This window comes from Botryllus schlosseri, chromosome 9 (genome assembly GCF_051294905.1).
Source record: "Botryllus schlosseri isolate E-star chromosome 9, Bs_hap1, whole genome shotgun sequence".
Classification (NCBI taxonomy): Eukaryota; Metazoa; Chordata; class Ascidiacea; order Stolidobranchia; family Styelidae; genus Botryllus; species Botryllus schlosseri.
This window is the reverse complement of record NC_137244.1, coordinates 11,882,178-11,902,533: the sequence shown is the minus strand read 5'-3', so window position 1 is coordinate 11,902,533 and position 20,356 is coordinate 11,882,178. Positions and strand designations below refer to the sequence as shown.

General features: G+C 40.3%; 2 protein-coding genes across 3 annotated transcripts in view; one reads left to right on the top strand and one right to left on the bottom strand.

Moving 5' to 3' along the window:
- Positions 1 to 20,356, bottom strand: part of LOC145446552 (alpha-1,3-mannosyl-glycoprotein 4-beta-N-acetylglucosaminyltransferase A-like) — a 257,727-nt gene that overhangs the window by 128,815 nt on the left and 108,556 nt on the right. The gene's annotated exons all lie outside the window — the stretch shown is intronic.
- On the top strand, positions 3,085 to 19,419 carry LOC145446547 (uncharacterized). 2 transcript variants are annotated; one of them, XM_080324885.1, is made up of 7 exons: positions 3,085 to 3,366; positions 3,426 to 3,556; positions 4,941 to 5,073; positions 7,421 to 7,686; positions 14,409 to 14,620; positions 16,791 to 16,929; positions 19,094 to 19,419. In XM_080324885.1, the coding sequence occupies exons 1-7, from the start codon at positions 3,186 to 3,188 to the stop codon at positions 19,286 to 19,288; spliced, it is 1,257 nt and encodes a 418-aa protein (XP_080181011.1). In that variant the 5' UTR covers positions 3,085 to 3,185; the 3' UTR covers positions 19,289 to 19,419. The 2 variants fall into 2 exon arrangements, with proteins under 2 accessions (XP_080181011.1, XP_080181012.1); XM_080324886.1 differs by having other exon boundaries at positions 3,086 to 3,366; positions 16,791 to 16,843; positions 19,094 to 19,249.

The window sequence follows — 20,356 nt, the reverse complement described above, 5'->3', positions numbered from 1 at the left end:
TTATACATTTCCCATACTTTCCTGCAGTTGCGGACACTGGACTCGTATAGTACCTTCTTTCGTATAACGAGCGTATGAAGAGGGCTATTGTGATCAGAAGCGTGTCACCAACTGAATCAGCTAACCTTTTAGGTTTCACATGTTGGCGAATTTCACCGTGAAGGAGTCATTGCCTCACCGCACGTTTGTGCTTTAGATCCAAGGTGCCAGTTTAGCGCCAGCGCATACTTCACTGACTGTTTGATAAAATTGTTAGGCGGGCTGAAAAGCGCCGCACAACAAAATTGTCTCAATTCCAACCCGTATAGAAGCGTAGTTATTGAAGTATAAAATTTTGGATTTGAAAAAAATAGCTACAAGTCGGCATATCAGCAATCATAAAGAATAGAAATGACTGGTGTAAAATGGGCGATGCGATCGTAATCACCGTTATTTGTAATCGTTAATTGATTATGGCGATTACAGCATTTTCAAGCAATCGTCCTTTCGCATGTATAAATCGATTGCTTTGAGCGCGATTTTGTTTTTGTTTTACGAGAAAACAAACATAAACTGGACAAGGTAAACATAATTTTAAACTGTGTCAAGTGATAGCGTCGAATTTGTGCACCATACTGCTCACTATTGCATCACGCGTATTGGCTTGGCTCATCAATTGCGTCGCAACGAATTATCCACACGTAGTCCCGCGCATACGGTATTCGGTGTACCAGTATGATTAACAAAACCACTGAGGATCTCAGATTTGAAAATATTATACCCGTCAAAAACATCAAATCGGTGGAACTCGGCCGTTGCTGATATGGGTCGTGTAAATGACGGATGTATTGATTGTTCTGTTGTGGGTGGCTCACAATATCCCTGTTATGTAGATTGTGGATTGTAAGAGTACGTCCTACGTTACAGTTACGTTCCGAGAAAAATTTTCGTCATGGCAGAATTTCGTGTTCATTTTGTCTTTTTCTCCTGCGGCCCCACTTTAAGCGGGCACCGATCGTTCATCCGCCATTCTTTATTCATAATAACCTCACGTCCATCACCAGTTCATGTTAGCATGGATCATATCAAAACGTCAATCAGTGTGGATGACAAGTATAGGGCCAGAAAAATCGAGTATTCTCGTATCACTCATTATGACGTCACATAAGTATGAATGAGGTACACCAGGGGTCGGGAACCTTTTTGGTCCGAAGAGCCATATTGGCCCCATTTATTTCCATTTTTACTCCCAAAAAGCCATACATGTCAATCAACTGCTACGTCACAGTTGAAAATTCGAGACGTCATGGCAGCACTAATTCGAACTGTCCGGACCTGTCGTCAGGATGAGTGAACGAAAATTGTGAAATCTTCAATTACTATTGGTAGTTTCTATCAATGTTCATGAATGACAATATTTCGAACATTTCTCTCCCAAAATCACAGAATTTGCATATTTATTATTCGAAAACAGCGCGAAACGAGAGGTAAAGCACAGACGGGCCGAGCCTTACCGTGGATGACGAAATTCATCGTAAATAGCTTTATTATAACTGATATTAATCGAATGTAACTGAAACGAATCCGACAATATAAATACTGATCGACTTCTCAATTCTCTCAATATTCAGCGGTAATATATAACGTTGCACTACACGCATATACATTTTATCACCGGTAGGCTACTACAGAGCTACTTGTTGTTTAAATAGTATATTCATATTGAAATGAACCCGAATATTTTCGGCTGACACTCGTCAGGGGTAATCGTCAGCAACTAGTAGAGAATTGGAAAGAACATTGCTGACGATTACCCCTGACGAGTGTCAGCCGAAAATATTCGGGTTCATTTCAATATGAATATACTATTTAATTGTATATTGAAGTTCTGTACCTCCAAAAAGCTCTTCAAATACTTGTTGTTTGTAGTTCTAGTTTGTAATTGTTAATTTTCCGTCCACGGACGTTCATTTCGCGCCGTACATCAGGAAGACAATGTGTATTTGAAAACTGCGTTGTGGGCGTCGCCATGTCTGGCATTCTCTTTGATCAATCAACGTATCGTGCAATCCAAGATTTCGAGTCGGGTGCATCGAATTCGCGAGTGATATTGGTCGAAGGCGGGACAGTAACTTAGATTTTAGGATTTTGAAAGGGACAAAGAGGGGGTCCGAGCCATTAAACCTGAAGACGGCATTGTCTTTACCTCTCAAAGACATGTTTATACTGTCACGAGAATAATTATTCTGGCATTGATGAAAATTTACGAACAAGTTGCTGAAATATTGATCGATTCAGTACAAAAATAAATATTTGGCAAAGAGCCATATCTTATACCCAAAATAGCCATATATGGCTCGCGAGCCATAGGTTCCGGACCACTGGTACACAATTGACAATTCACAATTGGCCTTTTGGTTTTGAATCCAACTCTGTTCTGTATCCTTTATCATGCTGGTTGCTCATGATAAGGGGCACGCGAAAAGTTCTTCGAGTCAATAAAATATGAAAGTACTGTTAAAAACTATCGACACTATAATTATCGTTGATAAATTAACTCTTAGTAGCAAGGAGCTCATTATTTCAGAACTCGAAAGAACCATATATCTCACTTGTTGATTCGAATCATAATAATTATTACTACATTCAGATTCAAGTACTCCAATCATTGTGTCCAGCCATAGTCGCAGTTTCATTTCTGCGTTCAATATTCAAGTTCAAGAAAAAAAATGTAATCGTGAATAATCGTGATTACGTTGCCATGTAATCGCCCCATCTATCCAAACATCATACATTCCAAAACAGAAACAGCATGATAAAAGCGCGATAGCCATCATCAGCATACTTACTGTTGCACAATGCACACATTTCTCCTGTTTCGCTGCATAAAGATAGCAAAATATCATGCCTCCATCCGTCACCGTCTCCCGGTTGTACGCGTACCAGAAATAGATTTCCAGTGCCTGTTTGTAATAAATCCCCGTAATGTAATCTAGTTGCAAGTTTGTTACGCCGCTAATAGCTAATGGCTATGTATAATGTATATATTGGCTTCGTTACTGACTGCCAGCCACGTCAGAATGACAGGCATGATTTGTGTTGAGGATTTAATTGTTCTCCTGTTCTTGCGGTTACGATTCGGTATAAAACTGCGCTGTTCGTAAATCAGTTTATTGAATCTATTGTATTTGTAACCACCAAGTACGATGCTACGGTATTTCGCATTTCTTTACGTGATGGTCAGAACTGCAGAATGCCACAGTTGGCTTGCGTGCACCGATTACGCAGAGAAGAATGGCGCGACTTGGAAGCCGGCAAAGTGCAGAGGATTCGCACGGGGTTCGTACCGCAAAGCGCCAAAAACCGGCGAATTCGGTTTAGATAGAAGTAAGATCTCTTCGATTTTGAACATACCCGCAAAGGTATCAGGTGTTGTGCATTGATAGATTTTGACCACCGAGTAAGCGAGACTGAGCCATGTCAAGTACCAAAGAATGACGTTACACAATACACGCGCAGTCATCCAATGGCGGTGTACTATCCTGGTCAACAAGCTGTACTCGTACATCCCATGAAGGTATAATTTGTTTATGGTGATTTCAACAGTTTTTTCATAAATGTTTTGATACGATGCAAACCGAATGAAAAAAAATCGTTCAATGATTGTCAGTTTTACCGAGCATTGTCATTGTTATATCACAATTGAATTGACCACAAACGCAGTGATAACAGCTATAACAGTTTACGTTGTCGTAAACTAGTAGTAAAGTAATCTAAGAGCAATAACGCATATCTGTTTTATAAACTGCTCACAGTGCCCAGTGCTCATATAACCAACCCTCTTATACGGTTTAAATCGGACGAATATCGCTTATACGTTTATATTACTCATCAGTAATTGCAGCAGGCTTAAATTGTATGTCATGGATGTGCAGGTGTGCAGTGTACTGCATCATATAATTTTATTTAACTTTCCGAGGTTTCGTAATCTATCCTGTAATTTGGTTAATAATTATAGATAGATAATTATACCATTACTTGCATAGTTTAGTAGTTCTACGTATGCCTGAGTGACGCAATTATTCCTTTTTGCGAGTACATTCAACTCTGTATTGGTTCCTCGATTCAGAATAAATGAGGACTCAATCTTTATTTAAAATAGTTATCAAAATGCAAGGCCTCGTAATTTGAAAATTCAACTTGATTTGACTCGTGACTTGATTTGACTTGAGTAACCTACAAAATTTGAGTGACTTGTTTTGACTCGGGTCACCGTCGAAAATCGGAAAATCGAAAGACTTGTCTCGAGTAAAAATGTGCAATGACTCGAGATGACTTGTGACTGGAAGGTGGAGTCTTGATCCCAACACTGACATAAAGCCACCCTAGTTGTTCTGTGGAGCACTTACAGGTTACACACCCTCTACGGCTTCAAGAGATATTATAAATATACCGTTATCTTAAGATTATGAATACCGTTATTTTTATGTTTAATATTTTTATTTCTATCTCCTGAAAAGGGGGTACCCATATTGTAATCACGATGTCTCTGCTACACTAAAAGACAAAAGAAGAAAAAAAATTCAATTGAATAAATCTGCCTAAAAAATCCTCGGCTTTCTGTTGATCTACGAATTAATTTTGTCTCCCTTCGAACTCCCCCTCCTCACAGTCACGGCCCTGGGCTTATAGGTCTCCATAAACGTTCAATACAATCGACATCATATGGGTTTACACCAACCTTAATAAACAAAAGAAGAAAAAAATCCAATTGAATAAATCTTACCAAAAATCTTCGGCTTTCTGTTGATTTACGAATTAATTTTGGCTACCGTCGAACTCCCCCTCCCCACAGTCACGGCCATGGGCTCATGGGTCTCCATAAATATTCGAGATAATCGACATCATATGGGTTAACACTAACCTTAATAAAGCATATATACATTGACATTACCTGATAGAACCACGGTGCCGACGCGCATTGTTCGAATATCTACATCCCGGATTCGGGAAGTTGGCTCTTCCGTTCGGAACGCAATCCTTCACGCGATCCAAGTTTGAGTGAATTTGAAAAGAATTTCGTGTTTGACCTTGGTAAGTCTTTTGCGGCATAAGTATAAGAGCAGTTGCTGACAAAATAGATTAGATTTCTATATCACTAAAGCACCGCCTTGCATCGCAGTTGTTCCTCGATTGGGATAGTCAGTACCATACCTATACGCTGCTTCATTCCGGATAGTTGCCACTGTGTAGTTTGATATACGACTAAGAGCTCGCAAGATGATGCATATAATTACTCCTTGTCGATGGTTTGTGGAACTGGTTTCTAAAGTTCGCATGGAGAAAGAATTCTGACAAACAGTACCTCAACGTGATAAAGCAAAGTTCAGGAGTTTGTAGAGAGCATAATCGACAACAGGGCCGGCCAACCCGTGGCCCGCGAGAAGGTTTTGAGTGGCCCGCGAGGCAATTTCAGAAATTAGTAATATTATCAAAAATGAATTGCACAGATTGCGAACTTAGAAGGCCAACCTAAAATTGGATTAGTCTGGCGGCAGCACTTGAGATGTGATGACAAAAATATCAGTTCTGAGCATTGGCAGATCCATGAGCCAGTCACATTTTGGTAGACCTTCGTAAATTACAATAAAGCAGAATAAATTGCGATAGATTTATCCAAAGTAAAAAATTTCTTCACGATCCCCGCAATATGTTGACACTTGATTTCTTCCTTTTAATATTGTTACCACTTTCTGAAAATGAATGATCGCCTAATGCAGTGTTTCTTAACATTGTCGCCAGCGCCCCCCAAGGGACGATTTGAATTTTGAAGGGGGTGGAAACGCTCAGGGGCGATATGGGGGTCGCTGGGCTCAGCGAGCGGTATCGGGCGCTGAAGAATAGTGGAGTCGCAGTAAAGGGTGCAGTAGGCATATATGAGTATATAGTCGAGCAACAGTTATAATATCCCTGAGTAGCCTACTCATTGCAAATTAACATTCGACAAAATCTGACAAATCTTTAAATTTTTCGTCGCGCTGCGCGCGAAATATATGCCGTCGCTATATGCACCTTGTTTCCATGTATGCAGTGATTTATTATAATTGATGTGAAATTAATTGAGCGTGCTTTAAGATCGCAAATTCCCCGTTAAAATATTACCATCACACTACCTCGGGTTATCTTTCACAAATTGTTTCGAACTAGGTATTTTATCCCGCAGCGAACAGAAATAGGCCCTGTACCATTTTCAAGAGTGACAGTCTTTTGTACATTAAAGATGCTTTGAAGCTTTTGGTCAAAATGATTAGCTAAATATATTTGTATTTGTGAGCTACAAAATTAAATCTTCAGAATATTTCTTCATCGTATCATGAAGGATGATACTGTTTATAGTGTTGTGGACCGCAACCTCCCAGGAACGTTATATTATATAGGTTGCTTTGTCTGGAATACTTTCATGTTAATCTTAATTGACCATATGTTATGAGCCCGTAACTGATGATTGTTATAACAACCTTGATTTGATCCCGAATATAGCGCATACAATTATCATAGCGTTAATTAGTCGAGTGGTCCTCGGGAGCGATTCAAGATATTTCCAATAGTGAAGTCCCAAACCGAAAAGACCGACCGGACTTCGATGTCTTATCCCTTGTTTTTACTACCGTCCGTAAAATATGAGGGGGGGCGCCAGACCCAGGCAATATTTGAAAGGGGTTGCTGCAGGAAAAAAAGGTTAAGAACCGCTGACCTAATGTATCAGAAGTGTCGTCCAACATGCGATCTTGTGTTTGCGCTCGCACAAAGACCGTCGACGATGGAACCTAGGCACAAATTGATTCACGCATGTTGGCCGAAGCTTTCGATATAGAAATGTCCAGGCGCCGAATAGCACAGTCCTTGCAAACTGAGCCTAGCGATATACATACAGCAGACCCGCAATATACTCAAGTAACAATATTATTGACCTGCAAACTTCGAAAAAATTTCGCGCTAGGCGCGGCTAGTGGCCCGCGCAATAATTCGTCAATTGCATGTGGCCCTTTGGCCGAAAAGGTTGGCCACCCCCGATCTACAGCACCCCCCCCCCACTACTTGCTTACTACGTTAAATTATAGTGATTGTATTTACTGGTTAGTGACTGGTTGTTCTGTAGTTCTTTGTTCACTTCTAGTTGTGCGTTTATGCGTCACTGAATGAATTCAAGCTTGTCATCTGAGTAAGATGACCACGAAACTATACCTGTTCTGTTCTGGTCGAAATACACTTGCAAGCAAACATTTTCGACCATGAACATTAACAAGACAAAGCTGCGTTCCAGTCTAATTGATATTCACGCCCAGTCTTTACTAAGGGTCTCTATATACTAAGTACGACATACATACTGTAATCTAACCATTTTTGGCCTGTATAGTCAGCTCCATCTTGTTTACGGCAGGTAAATCTCCCACGGGACAAGACTTCAACGGCGACCACTCTCTCAGCTCAGTTTACCCAAAACCCGGGTATCAGAATGCGCCGCGTTTCTGTGAGAACCAGGATAAAGCGATGGCAACATTTTCGTTCAATGTCCCGAGGAACATCACCGCGGGGCGATACACCTTTATTTGGTTGTGGGCTTTCAATTCGAGGAAGGAATTCTATAGTTCATGCTTCGAAGTTCAAATAGCCCCGAACAAACTCTCGAGAAATAAGATTCTGCGGGTATGATACGAAGTTGTAAATATAGTCAATATTACTCAAGTGGAAGTAGAAGTAATGTCATAAATTGCTACTCAATTACGATTTGAAGAAGCAAGTTCAGAGACATATCAAGACTAATTGAAGTAGATGTAAAAACTTAAGTTACGAAGAGAACTTAAAGTGAGGAGTCTCAGAAAATAGATTTGTTCTATGAGTGACATACCTTTAACAGGCAATCACAACTACAGGATGCATCTGCTAGACAAGTGCTCTTCAACATTTCTCGTCGTGGTACACCCTTTTAACGTTTACTCAGAACCCCTGACCCCATAAGACTTCGATTCCATAGTAAGCCGCATTTCGATTACATATACGGCCGAATTCCACAGGAGAGTAGTCATGGCCCATATGGATGACCAATACTCTTGTGAGATAGGCTACCGGGAACTCTGCGCCATGGAGAGCCCATGTGGTGGTGTATGCCATCACTGTTATCGTTCGATATACCTTACGTATAAGAGTTTATAATTGTAGAAGCAGAATATCCCTGCAGGCTTACTACATATGCATCAAAAATGCGAGTGTAAATGTCTGCAAAACATATTGGAAATAGTTTTCTCGGGGTTCTCAGAGCGAAAATTTTTTCAACATCTTGAATGAATTTCATCGATTATGTTGGTAGTTTAGCATAATACTATCAAAATGTTATTCCTTATCGGCTCACGTAATAAGACAAACCGATCGAGCTGATAGAGCGGATGTCTTGAAAAATTTGGGCATAAAATTAATGATGATGCATCTGCCGGTTTTTATTAATCACTTTGGTGCATGTTGTCTTTTTTTGACCTCCCATCAGGTATTTCGGTATAGTCAAAATAGATTGGAATCGTCCAAATGTACCAGAAAAACTTTCATTTGTGCGACGCGCACGATTCCAACTTGTAAGTCACCCTGAATCGCGCTAAGCGTCAAGAGATTGTCTAGGTTGAATTGAATTCTCTGAAAGATTTGGGAACCATTTCGTAAATTAAATTCCATTTTGACGGTGGCCAACACACGCTAATTTAATTATGTGTCGGCAGCCACATAATTATGGTTTTACGGCTGCATGCAGCCTTTTGTTCGTAGGTTGGCCACCCTTGGCCTAATCGATATAAGGATGAGCAAAGCTGCCACGTATAGGAAATGCTAAATACTAATCAGGGATCCAGGTTATCAGACCACCATCTAGCACAGTGGTTCTCAAACTCGACCCCTATGGGACCCCTTGGTTACGCCCCTGCAGTTATGTACACGATATTTATGAGCTTGTCGCAGAAGTACCGAATCCAAATGTCTGAGCTATCGCGGTGGTTTTCTCGGGAATCATCCTAGACAGATATCGCAAGCTGAACGCATGTTAACTTCACCCTGTTCTACTCCAAAAGTAACCAATAAGTCCATTACCAGCGGTTAAAATCAGTGGTTTTTAACCCTTTTTCCTCCAGCGCCCCCTTTCAAAAATTATCTGGCTCTAGCGCCCCCCCCCCCCCCCCCCATATTGTCAGGACTGTGATAAAGACTATGGGTAAGAGGGAGTGCCGTAACAGTACTTCATTAGTCCCCTAAAAACGATTGTCTTGCGCATCCATAGCGTGAGAAACCAAACTTTTGGGGGCTTCGCCCCCAAGAACCCCGTCGCTTGATTTCGATGGCCAGCAAGGTTTGTGTGGCCTGGTCGCCCTAGGCGCCAAAATTTTCTATAATGCATGAATGAATAGGTGGTAATTGCATATATATGTCGCTATAAACTTTTTATCCTCTCAGCCCACGTAATCAGATTTACCAGTAGCGCTGAGTGAGCTGTTGTTTTGGAAAAGGAAGGCCACGTAATTAATAAATAAACATATTCGGGCGTACCCGTCGGTACAATTACTTCGTTACATGTTGTTATTTCGTTACCTCTTGTCCGCTATATAGTCAAAAGATATTGAAACGCATAAACGTATTAAACTGAAGTAAGCACACGATTCAAAATTGGTATTTCTACTTACTTTAGTAAAACGCCGTGATGATTGACATGGGCGATGCAACAAGAAATATTGTGATCATCATAAACGTCATTTTATTTTGAGCTATCAACTGCGCACGAAACCCGACAACGCTTTTCAGCGACTAATGAATCGATATGAGGCTAGCCAGACATGAGACACGTTACTAACTGAAAGACTATTCCATCCTAAAGATTGGTCGTGTAGAGAAGCCCTATGCCGTTTTCTAAGCGTCTCGGTTTTGGCAGTGTCTGGGCCATTGCACGTCAAGGCAATATGCTTATTGATATCAGCTGACTCTCCATCAATAGAATGCTGTTGCCATCGCCGAAGCCATTTCAGATAGTGTGGAATAGTGTTGTTGGGCACAGACGAATAGCTTATTTTGAAACAACAACAATAATATTTTGAAACTGAAATAAATTTTAGCATTTCAAAACGCTTTGTTTCGCGTTTTTCTAAAATCACAAATCAGATCGCCCGCCGCGATTACGGTGACCCCTGGTATAGTACAAAACGAGACAAGCTTGGTGTGCAGACGTTAACCATTCTCGTGGTTATTGGAATGCACTGTGATTTGATAAGAACTGATTTCTGCTGTATTTATTTCCAATTCACAATTTCATTCAATTCCCAAGTTTTTGCGAATTCAGTAATTCTAATTCTAATCTAATTTGGAAAAACACTGTTTGGCGCTAATTCTAATTCTAATCTAATTTTGAGAAAACTGTGTAGCTCTAATTCTAATTCTAATCGAATTCGGAAAAGCTGATTTCTTTCTAGTTGTCCAAGTCTGCTACAGGATATAATACCTAGTTCGAAACATTTTGTTGAAAATAACCCTAGCAAGCGTGACAGCAGTGTTTTAACGGGAAATTGGCGATATAAAAGTACGCGCAATTCATTTTAAATGAATTATAATAACCCACTACATTTATGAAAACATATGTAGCAAGCATCGTCTCGTAGCGCGACCAAAAATGTTGGATTTGACATGTTTTGTGGAATGTTAATTTGCTCCGAATACTCATTAGGGATATGTCCCACAACTACATCATCTACTGCGAAGACCATTTTTTCAGCGCCCCCCATATCGCCTCCTCAGCGTTTCCGCCCCCTTCAAAATCGCCAGCGCCCCTTGGGAGGCGCTGGTAGCAATGTTGAGAACCACTGGGTTAAATGATGAGAAGAACACATTTGCTTATGACATCACAAAATGAAGATAATTTACAAGTTGTACACAGTTGATATGAACATTGTACGATATTGCACATCTGGTCAACATGTTCTGAAGCATAATCTAGCATATTTATTGTGATAGCTAGTCATCGGTCCATTGTAATGCGGATGGATCTGGTACACCCCAGTACACGCCATCCGAGTGGTACACCATTTAAAATTTATGGTACACCCTAGGGCAGTGGTTCTCAACCGAGGGGTCCGTGAAACCTCTAAATTTATAAAACGATTGATAACCTAATTTTAATTATTTTTAATTAGGAAAGCAGGAGACTGTTTCGCTTCATAAGTGCTAAAACTTTGGGACTCACATCAATAAAATAATAGTCGGAGATGAAATAGCAGACTGTGCAAACTCATTTTAATAGTCAAATTACCAATAGCCTGACGATGTAAACATATTGCTGTTTAAAGATGTTTTGTTGGGGTATGTGGAAAAATAAAATGTTGAAGATGGCAAAGTCAAACAGGATGACTTCGGAATGTTTCCAAAACATTTTATATTTGGAGTTGTCAGTCTCAGCAAATTAGTAAACAGTCGTTTGAAATAAAAATTCCTGAATTTTTCCTAGTCTGTCCCGATGAAGGAATTGAAACCTCGCCACGAAGTCAAGATAAGATGCTGAATAGAAATGACTATAGGTTGAACGTGATATGTTCATTAAAACTCACACAAAAGCTGTCGTCGGAAGAGTCACGCGTTAGTATTACATTCGCCACCAATATATCTTTGTGGAAATCGATTTTCGGCACTCGTTCATATCAAATCGAAGACGCGGATTTTCAAGACATTAAATACAGCTGCCAAATTCGCTTCGAAATAATAAAATCTACCCAACTTTTACATAGTGTGATGTAATTTTCAAGAAAAGACATTTTGTGGCCGTTTATCACTAGACTACAATTAACATTTGCACAATGCAGATGACGGTTACACGATAGTCGATCTGATTTCGAACGAAATCTTGGGGGGAAAGGGGGGTCCGCGGGGGTCCGTGACAGCTCATGAGGGGTTCACGAAGACAAACAGGTTGAGAACCACTGCCCTAGGGCAGCAGTGTCAACCTCAAATTCCATGGCGGGCCGGATTCGAGCCGTCAAATCGCTCGCGGTCCGGACCAGTCAACTGATTCAAAGCTGTTACTTCGTGCCCTTGCTTTTCACTTGAATGCTTCATTATCAAGCAAATAGAGATAATAATACACAAGTCGCAACACCTATATTCGCGCACAATCGAATTAGCAGAAATACTGTGAATGTCCGGTTGAATAGTCTACTCCAGAAAGGATAAAAAAAAAGTAGCGCTAACTACGATAGAAGTTGGCATATTACTGTGCTGCTTTTGCTGTACAGTAGTAAACTTGCATCAGCCCAGCAGTGTATGCACTGTGAGGAATATAAAATATTTAACTGTAAACGCGGACGTTGGAATTGGGTTGTTATTAAATCGCAAGTCGGGATTCTCTTCCCTAGTCCGGGGATTTATTATAGCTTGGAAGTGAGAGACACGGCAGCAGTGCGATCATAAATATAAATATTATATATTTATGTAAACTGCATATAACGGTTCCGCATTGGCGTGTTCGTATCTGTGAATAGCTACTTTTGGTCCATTTTCCCATAAAACTCTGAACTCAGTTTACAAGTTTTGCCTTCTCGAATTAGAGAGAGTGAAACCACAACGCCGGTGGCCTATGAATATGCTGGACGTTTGCTGTCTTGAGGGGATAAAAGTATTTCCTGCAAAAAATATCAACATTTGTATCAAATGTGCTGGGTAATATAGGAATTTTTCAACTTACTCAGAGTTGCTTCGCGGGCCGTATGAAATCGTCTGGCGGGCCGGATGCAGCCCTCGGGCCTTATGTTTGACACTCCTGCGCTAGGGTGATCGACACACCCGGTTGAAGAGTCCTGTTCTAGACCAGTGGATCTCAAACTTTTCAAGAAAATTCGCGAAACAGTCCCCTGTCTAATTTATAAATGACTCACGGTCCCTTACAAAATAATCATAAAACAACACGTTTGGATTTATGGTGTTAATGTGACAGGTGAAGCCGATTTTTGCGAACGCGGCTCGGCTATGTTTGGTTGAGTTTTTGACAGCGCAACTCTAATATCGTGAATCACAATCAACAGATTCAAATCCTTTCGACCTCTCGTAGCCCTACGGGTAATTTTATCACTAGCCTTTATACATCCGATCGACAAACGGTATTACGTGATTCACATACGAGCCAAAATAGCTAACGGCAAACGTAAGACTTATCAATTTGTTTCTATCTATCGGATAAGTAATCACGAACCAGTGTTATGAAAGTCAGTGTGCAGTTATTTTCTTGTGGCGTGAAACGCGAAGTTTTTAGAGTTAAGGAATAGATTAATAATTACATTGTTGAAGCATGTTGTTATTTCGTGAAGTCAAGTAATGATTGTCGCTGTACTAGAAAGATATTGGAATCGCTCACACTTACCGGACTATACTGATAGAAAGATTCCCATTCAATTCGCCTTTCAACGCGGAGAGCATTATTTTCCTTTCCGGGTCGCATTTGTACCGCGCGGAGATTTGATCAGGACTCGTCGTTGACGGCTTATTCCGTGCTTGAATAGATCAATATCAATATCCGGCCAACATGCGGTGATAATTTTAGGCCACGGCTTTATCGCCAGCGATCGTTTTGGCAGTGCTCTTCTCTTGATAAGTCGCATTTTGTACAAACTTTCATGTGTCTTGGTGTGTCCTGGCGCGGAAATAGTCAGCACCGAGATGCCGATGATACATCCGCAGATTGCGCACCCCCATGGTAAAGTATTTCAACGGCCTCAAGCGATGCTCTCATGATTGCGAACACAGGTAGATTTATTTCTGTAGAAGTATGTCTATTTTGTTCGGGAGTGGGTATACGCATATTAAAATCAAGAAATGCATATAGTGACATTAAAGCGCTACAAACATCAAAAATGGAAATATTTTGCTCCACAACACTCTATTTTATGTTGAGTAACGATATAATGTCGATCCGTTTGGGGATAAGTTGTCTGAAATTTTTTATTTTCCAAAAAATTATCTTTATGGATCTTTTTAATTTCTTTGAACGTGCTTTGCGGCCCTGAAATGGCTCGCTGACCCCAATTTGAGAACCACTGTTCCAGACCAAAGAAAACTATAACGACACTACAACTAGTTGTAATTTTTGAAGATTTATTTAGCTACCGTGATGTAGAGATTATTTCTCCCACTGGGCATGACATTTCACCTCATAAAAGCGATGCAAGCATGTCGTAAAGCTATACTCTCCACATTACAAAATCAAAAGTAGTTTTGTAAGTAGAACTAATACTATAGTACTTGAGTACTAGGAAAAAGTATAACTATTTTGTTACTGACCACCTCTAAGTAATATATACTGGCTACAATGACATTAGCACGAGTGACATCACCACCAATGACTCTCTTACTTCGGTTAACAGAAAAACGGCTTCCGCGATACAAGCGAACCTTGCGGGGGAATGACATCCAATCGCTATATTCGCGGGAACACAAATTCCGGCTGTAAAATGTTTCGAGGCTCGGCGTACTCGCATCTGCCCAAGAAACCCAAGAATCCGAATACAGAAACGCGGTTCTTATCGGAAAATATACAGCCTACCACTGAGACCAGGACAAGAAAACCGGTGACAATGTGAGCGTACTTTCTTGTCGTTCATACGCGATATTTATATAATCAGCACAATTGCACGTAATCTTAACTCATAAGGACCAGTGGAAAAAACGGTATTGATATATGAATTATGATTCTTCAATATTTTACGACACTGGTTCCTAAAGGAGGCAATATCGCCCACTGGAGGAAGATTTCGAGTGGCAGAAGCGAAAATAAAGAATCGGTCGATCGTGGGGGAATATGTTAGAACGATCAGTCAATTTTATTGTTAGAAAAGCGACTCAATTCTTGACTCATTCTAGTACGGGAAAGGTGTAAAGGAGAGTTTGGAAACCACTGTACGTCAAAGCTTCGATTTTTCTGCCTGTGCTACGATAATATTTATGCAGACAAATTTTCTTTTAAAAAAGAAGCGATTTGATGTGTTTGTTTGCATATATTTTACGAAAGTGTTAATGTCCGCACTTTGGAAGTGAAAACGCTGCTACCGTGGCCAGTACATCAAATGTGTTCTTGGCTAGAACGACTTTGAGCTTCATGCATTGCGATGCTATTTCAGTTGTCGTCATAACGCAAGGCTGGCAACATACGGCCCGCAACATACGGCCCGCGGGCCGGCCCCGGCCCGTGACTGGATTTTAAGAGGCCAGCAGACAGTTTCCGATCTTACATGATAGTGAGGCCCGCGACCACAATCCCCAACTAGTTGCTTACTACGTCAAATTACAGTGTCTGTATGCGTAGGTTATTCTTTAGTTCTTTGTTTTCTTTGTGCTGTGCGTTTATGCGTCTCTGAATGAATTCACGTTTGCCAACCTGAGAATGAAAGAAACTACCTGTTCTGTTCGGATCGACATACAGATGCAAACATTTTCGACCATGAATATTAACAAGACGAAACTGCATTACAGTTCAGGTGCAGTCTTTATGCGATTATACGTCAGACATGCAGCCAGAGTTCAAAGAACTTGTTCACAACTAGGGATGGTGCGAACGTGAGGTTCACGTTCGCGTTCTGTGTGTGAACCTCGGAAATTTAGAGGTTCGCGTTCACAACAGAACCTTGGTAGGTTCTGTGCTGTGAACCTTTTTCATGTATTATAATTTTCACTTCATTATAACATCTTTGGTTCAAATTTTTCGCATTTCAACTGCCGGCCACTCTATGCATGGCGCTGGTAGCATAAAAAAAATCAACACTAAGACTTAACGAGCATGCACCTTGACAATCTCGAAAATGATACCCGCTTTGTTACAAAAGTTTGCTCGAATTATCCAGCTTTCCGTAAGTAAATATTTAGTGACTATCTGCTGTGAGCTTGACCCGCAATCACACAACATCACGAACGAAATACACTACATGTAGTCATCGAATGATGCTTATTCAACCAATCAAGAAGATTGATATCGTTTTCTGATGTAAAAAATCTAACAGGCGTCAATCTTGACTTCACATGTTTACTGTATCATTAAAACCAAATCAGTGCGATTGAGGTGTTGGCTACTGCTGTATAACTTGTTAATGGGGTAATATGGGTAGCAAGTATAGAAACCCGTATTACACCATGCTCAATATCAATGCAGCAATACTCAACTCAGGCGCCAAATACATTGTCAGATCTGGCCTATACCGTTAAGGCGTAAGCTTATATTTCCCTAAAGTCCTCGTCGAAATTCTTGGCAAAGTGACGGAAGATATTGATTTTATGGGATTGTTATATCATATTATATAATTTGATTGCTCCACTTGATGCATTTGGTGACCGTTAATTAGTCAGTATGTAGCCTACTCTTGCATTGTGGCATAATGTTGTCGCAGTTGTCGCTAAGTGTTGTTTACATTAATATATCAACTCACTGAAATGCATGGTTGGAATTAGCATTATGACGTCACCAGGTTCACGTTCGCGTTCACACAGAACCTTTCAAAAAGGTTCGCGTTCACACGAACCTGAACCTTTCAGAGGTTCACACCATCCCTATTCACAACTTTGATCGACCACAGATTTCTCATTGACTTCAACAGCTATTGAAGTACATTACGTTAATAATTTCGACGCATAATAATAACAGCGATCATAACATGCTTGATTGATTTTAACTATCGATTGATTTTAACTATCATTTCCATCATATAGCCTAATGGTCTAGTTTAGTTCCTTTTACCCAAACTCCACTTTTTATACAGTATTGAAAGGAATCTTGCTCTGCCAGTAGAAGTGATGGTTCGCCAGTTCTCAGGTAAAGTTTCGCTACCAAGTTCGGAATCTACTACAATCCGAAGATCTTATTTCGTGCAATTTGGTTGCGACGTCAAAACGATTAAGGTATTTTTAGGTGTAGCCTATTACAGACATTGTAGAAACTTTTCCTGGATAGTGAATTGCGTGTTCCGAATATTTTGGTTCCTTCTACCACGGTTATGACGCCAATTATTCGAGCGCACAGCCTTCGAACTGTAAGTTTGCGATCGAATACTTGTTCTGACCTGACCACATTAGGTGGCATAATAAATCTTTCGATTAAGCAGTCGGCTTGTTGACATTCAAAATTCCACAACAATAACCAACGCATCGCATGACCAGAGATGAAGTGAAAGAAAAAATTTCTACTCAATTACAAGTAGGAGTATAGCGACTTTCAAGACTTGCCAAAACGACCAGACGTGGAAAACGAAAGTTCCAAAACTTGCTATTTTGATAAAGTTGTGACGGACTTTTTGTAGTGGAATTTCGGGGAAAGCTTTAAATAATATCAAGATGCAATACAGAATCATTACGGGCGGTAAAAATAGATGCAATTTCTCATCATGCATTGTACATTTACCGTGATATGGGACTACATCGCCGAGCTTTTATATGAATGATAGTCATGAAATAATAATACTCACAATAGATATGCAAGTCCACTCAAACAGTACTGTCCGACTCGACAATGTCTAAAATGTAATAAGTCGCTTGACTTCAAAAGCACAACCACGTGAATAAGTAGCACAATTTAAATCATGCTTGAGTACTCTGAAATGTTGGAGTCTTTCGTTGCTGACACATCCGGTTTTTAGTCGTGTCTGGGTTTGTTTGTGTTATTCGTGGTGTTTGTCGACTACAATGGTCATTTACACCCAGCCGATTGTCTTTATATTGATTCCGTATCTGCCGACCACTGGCACGGTCCACTTCTAGACTTTTTTAAGACACCACTTGCGCCGATTAGATGGTGCGGAAGAGCCTAGATAAACCTCCAACACTTAGGTAGGAATTCTGGAGTCGACCTCGATCGGAGTCGACCTCGATCGGACTCGAACCCGCAACCCATTGGTGTCTTGGTATATTAAACGGCTTTTAGATGTGCGGAAAATAGTCATTCAACTTCACATGGACCTCTATCATTGGTCATCCTCCATTTTACGAAGATTCGACGTGTGAGATGGGTATTACAAGTCACGAGCACAGGAAATATACTCCCTTGACAATGTCCTATGGGTCCTATCTAGGATCACGTTGAGCGGTTCGCTCTGGTCTCTTGCAGCCATGCATATTAGCCGTTAAAATATGTCATTCCAATGGCAAATTTTTGCTGCACTAAAATCCCGAGAAAGTTGCATTCAATTTTGACGAAAGTTGCAAAAAAAAGCTACTTTTATAATCTTTATTGAAATATTAGGGTATGAGATACTCGAAAGATTCGGTTGTATAAACTAGTTCCTGCAGAGCTCTCTAATTTGTATTTTGCCATTTCACGGACATCCTAGCGAGACCGCCAAAATTGTATTTTTTCCCAGTACACAGCAAGAAAATTACGAAATGCGGGAATAAATTTCCCAAAAAAGCCAAACGGCATAGCGATAATCCCTCCCCCTAAAACAAGTCAAATAACACACTCCAAACCCTCTAGGTCTGCAAACTTGACCAAAGGCGTTGCATAAAACTCATTCGTGGTGACTTTAACAAAGTCAATGGCCTGAATAAGGTGACCCAGTGAAAATGTAATTTTCGGTGGTCTCGCCTGGGCGTTCGTGAAATGGGAAACTATCTCAAATTTAAACGACAGCATCAATAAAGCGATCTATTTACATATTGTTCGGACACGGTCGTGCTTGAGGGGTAGTTGAATTTCTTACTCGCAAGCCATTGTGTCATAGACAACGGTGAGATGCAGCTAACACATCATATCGCTCTTTGTTATGCAAATCAAAGAGAATACAACCATACTAGAAATAGTTTATAGCATGTTTTTAAATCACTCCTTTACATTTTGACGCAATATTTAATAAAAGTTGCAGTAAAAATTGGCATGAAAAATAGAGATAAGTTGCGAAAAGTTGCACTATAAAATCCCTCCAAATAGTTTAAAACATCATAGTACATAGATTCTGAATATCTAGGAAACTGTCGGAAACTGTAAAAAAAAGTTGCAAAAGTTGCAAAAACTTGACCTAGTCATTAGGTATGACTACATAGTGCACAAGGATAACCGTTCGTTCTATTGCAGTTTCGGAATGCTAGAACAACATACAAACATCAGCAAGTTTCGTCGCATCGTAGAAGTTATGAAGTTATGCAAGAAGGAACCGAACAGTTGAAAAAAACACACCTGTACTTTCATGTTATTTTTAATGGGATGTGCAACATCATCCGATCTCCCCCATTAGCAAGATTATACAGAGAAGAATACCTCAAGCATTGATGAAATTTTATGTGAAGAAATCGAATTCGCCGTATATCCTCATGACATTAAAAATATTAAATTCCCTGTTTAATCAATCTGTCACTGTCATAGAAGTATATTGTCCAAATTGGTGTAGGCCTATGTCAGTGGAATCAATTTTGCGAATAATTAAAATATATTATCATAATTCTGTGTAGTTACATGTATGTTGCAGTCGGACCTCGGGAAGTGAGTATGAATGAAGTATATGTATCTTATTCAGCAGTCCAAAGATTCTAACAAAATAATACTAATATTAACGATTAACAATGAATCGGTGATTGCGATGATTGTGATGATTGCCGAGTACAGGACGGGTTGGACCGAAGACGGCTACAACTGAAATAGGGACCTGAGAAACATAGCCTGAGCAGACTTGAAACAATCATAATTTCGGAAGACAGCGCACTCGCCTACTCCGATGTTTTCAATGACAGTGTTACATACAAGCCATCGTCAGTCATCTGTTAATAATTTTATCCATTCAAAAACACCCCAAGATTGCGATTTAATGAAAAGACAGCAGAGTTAATTGGGGTCGTCTGACTATTTTTCGGACGCTTGTTGGTCAGAATTTGTCTGAGGCGGCAAAATAACAATACAGTTTGAAAGGTTAAAAGGTCACAAAACTTAAAAATGTATACACCAAGTCACGAACCGTTTCATGTCGAGATCGGGATCGAAGTTACAAAAAAATGTGGTAAACAGAATTCCCCCATCGGTAAATAGCGCTATTGCATATCATTACCGCGCAGCGACGGTATTGATATTTCGAAACATGTGTGGCCACACCAGGACAATTTGAACTCACGTAAACTCTCGTAATTCGAGACGCAGCACGGGTATTTGAAGATATGGCGTGATAGCGCAGTGGTATAACCCACCGCTGCAACACCAATGTATTGCGGGTTCGAGTCCGACCGAGATCGACTCCAGAATTACTGTGTGTTGGAGGTTTATCTATGCTCCTCCTCGCAATCTCATCCGACCACGATCGACTCCAGAATTCCTGTGAGTTGGAGGTTTATCTAGGCTCCTCCTCGCCAT

Excerpts from the sequence above, each read along its gene's own strand:
- LOC145446547 (XM_080324885.1), top strand. The coding sequence starts at position 3,186 with ATGCTACGGTATTTCGCATTTCTTTACGTGATGGTCAGAACTGCAGAA. Across the intron at positions 3,557-4,940 it reads TACTCGTACATCCCATGAAG|AACCACGGTGCCGACGCGCA; the intron begins GTATAATTTGTT and ends ATTACCTGATAG. Across the intron at positions 7,687-14,408 it reads CGAGAAATAAGATTCTGCGG|AAAAACGGCTTCCGCGATAC; the intron begins GTATGATACGAA and ends TTCGGTTAACAG.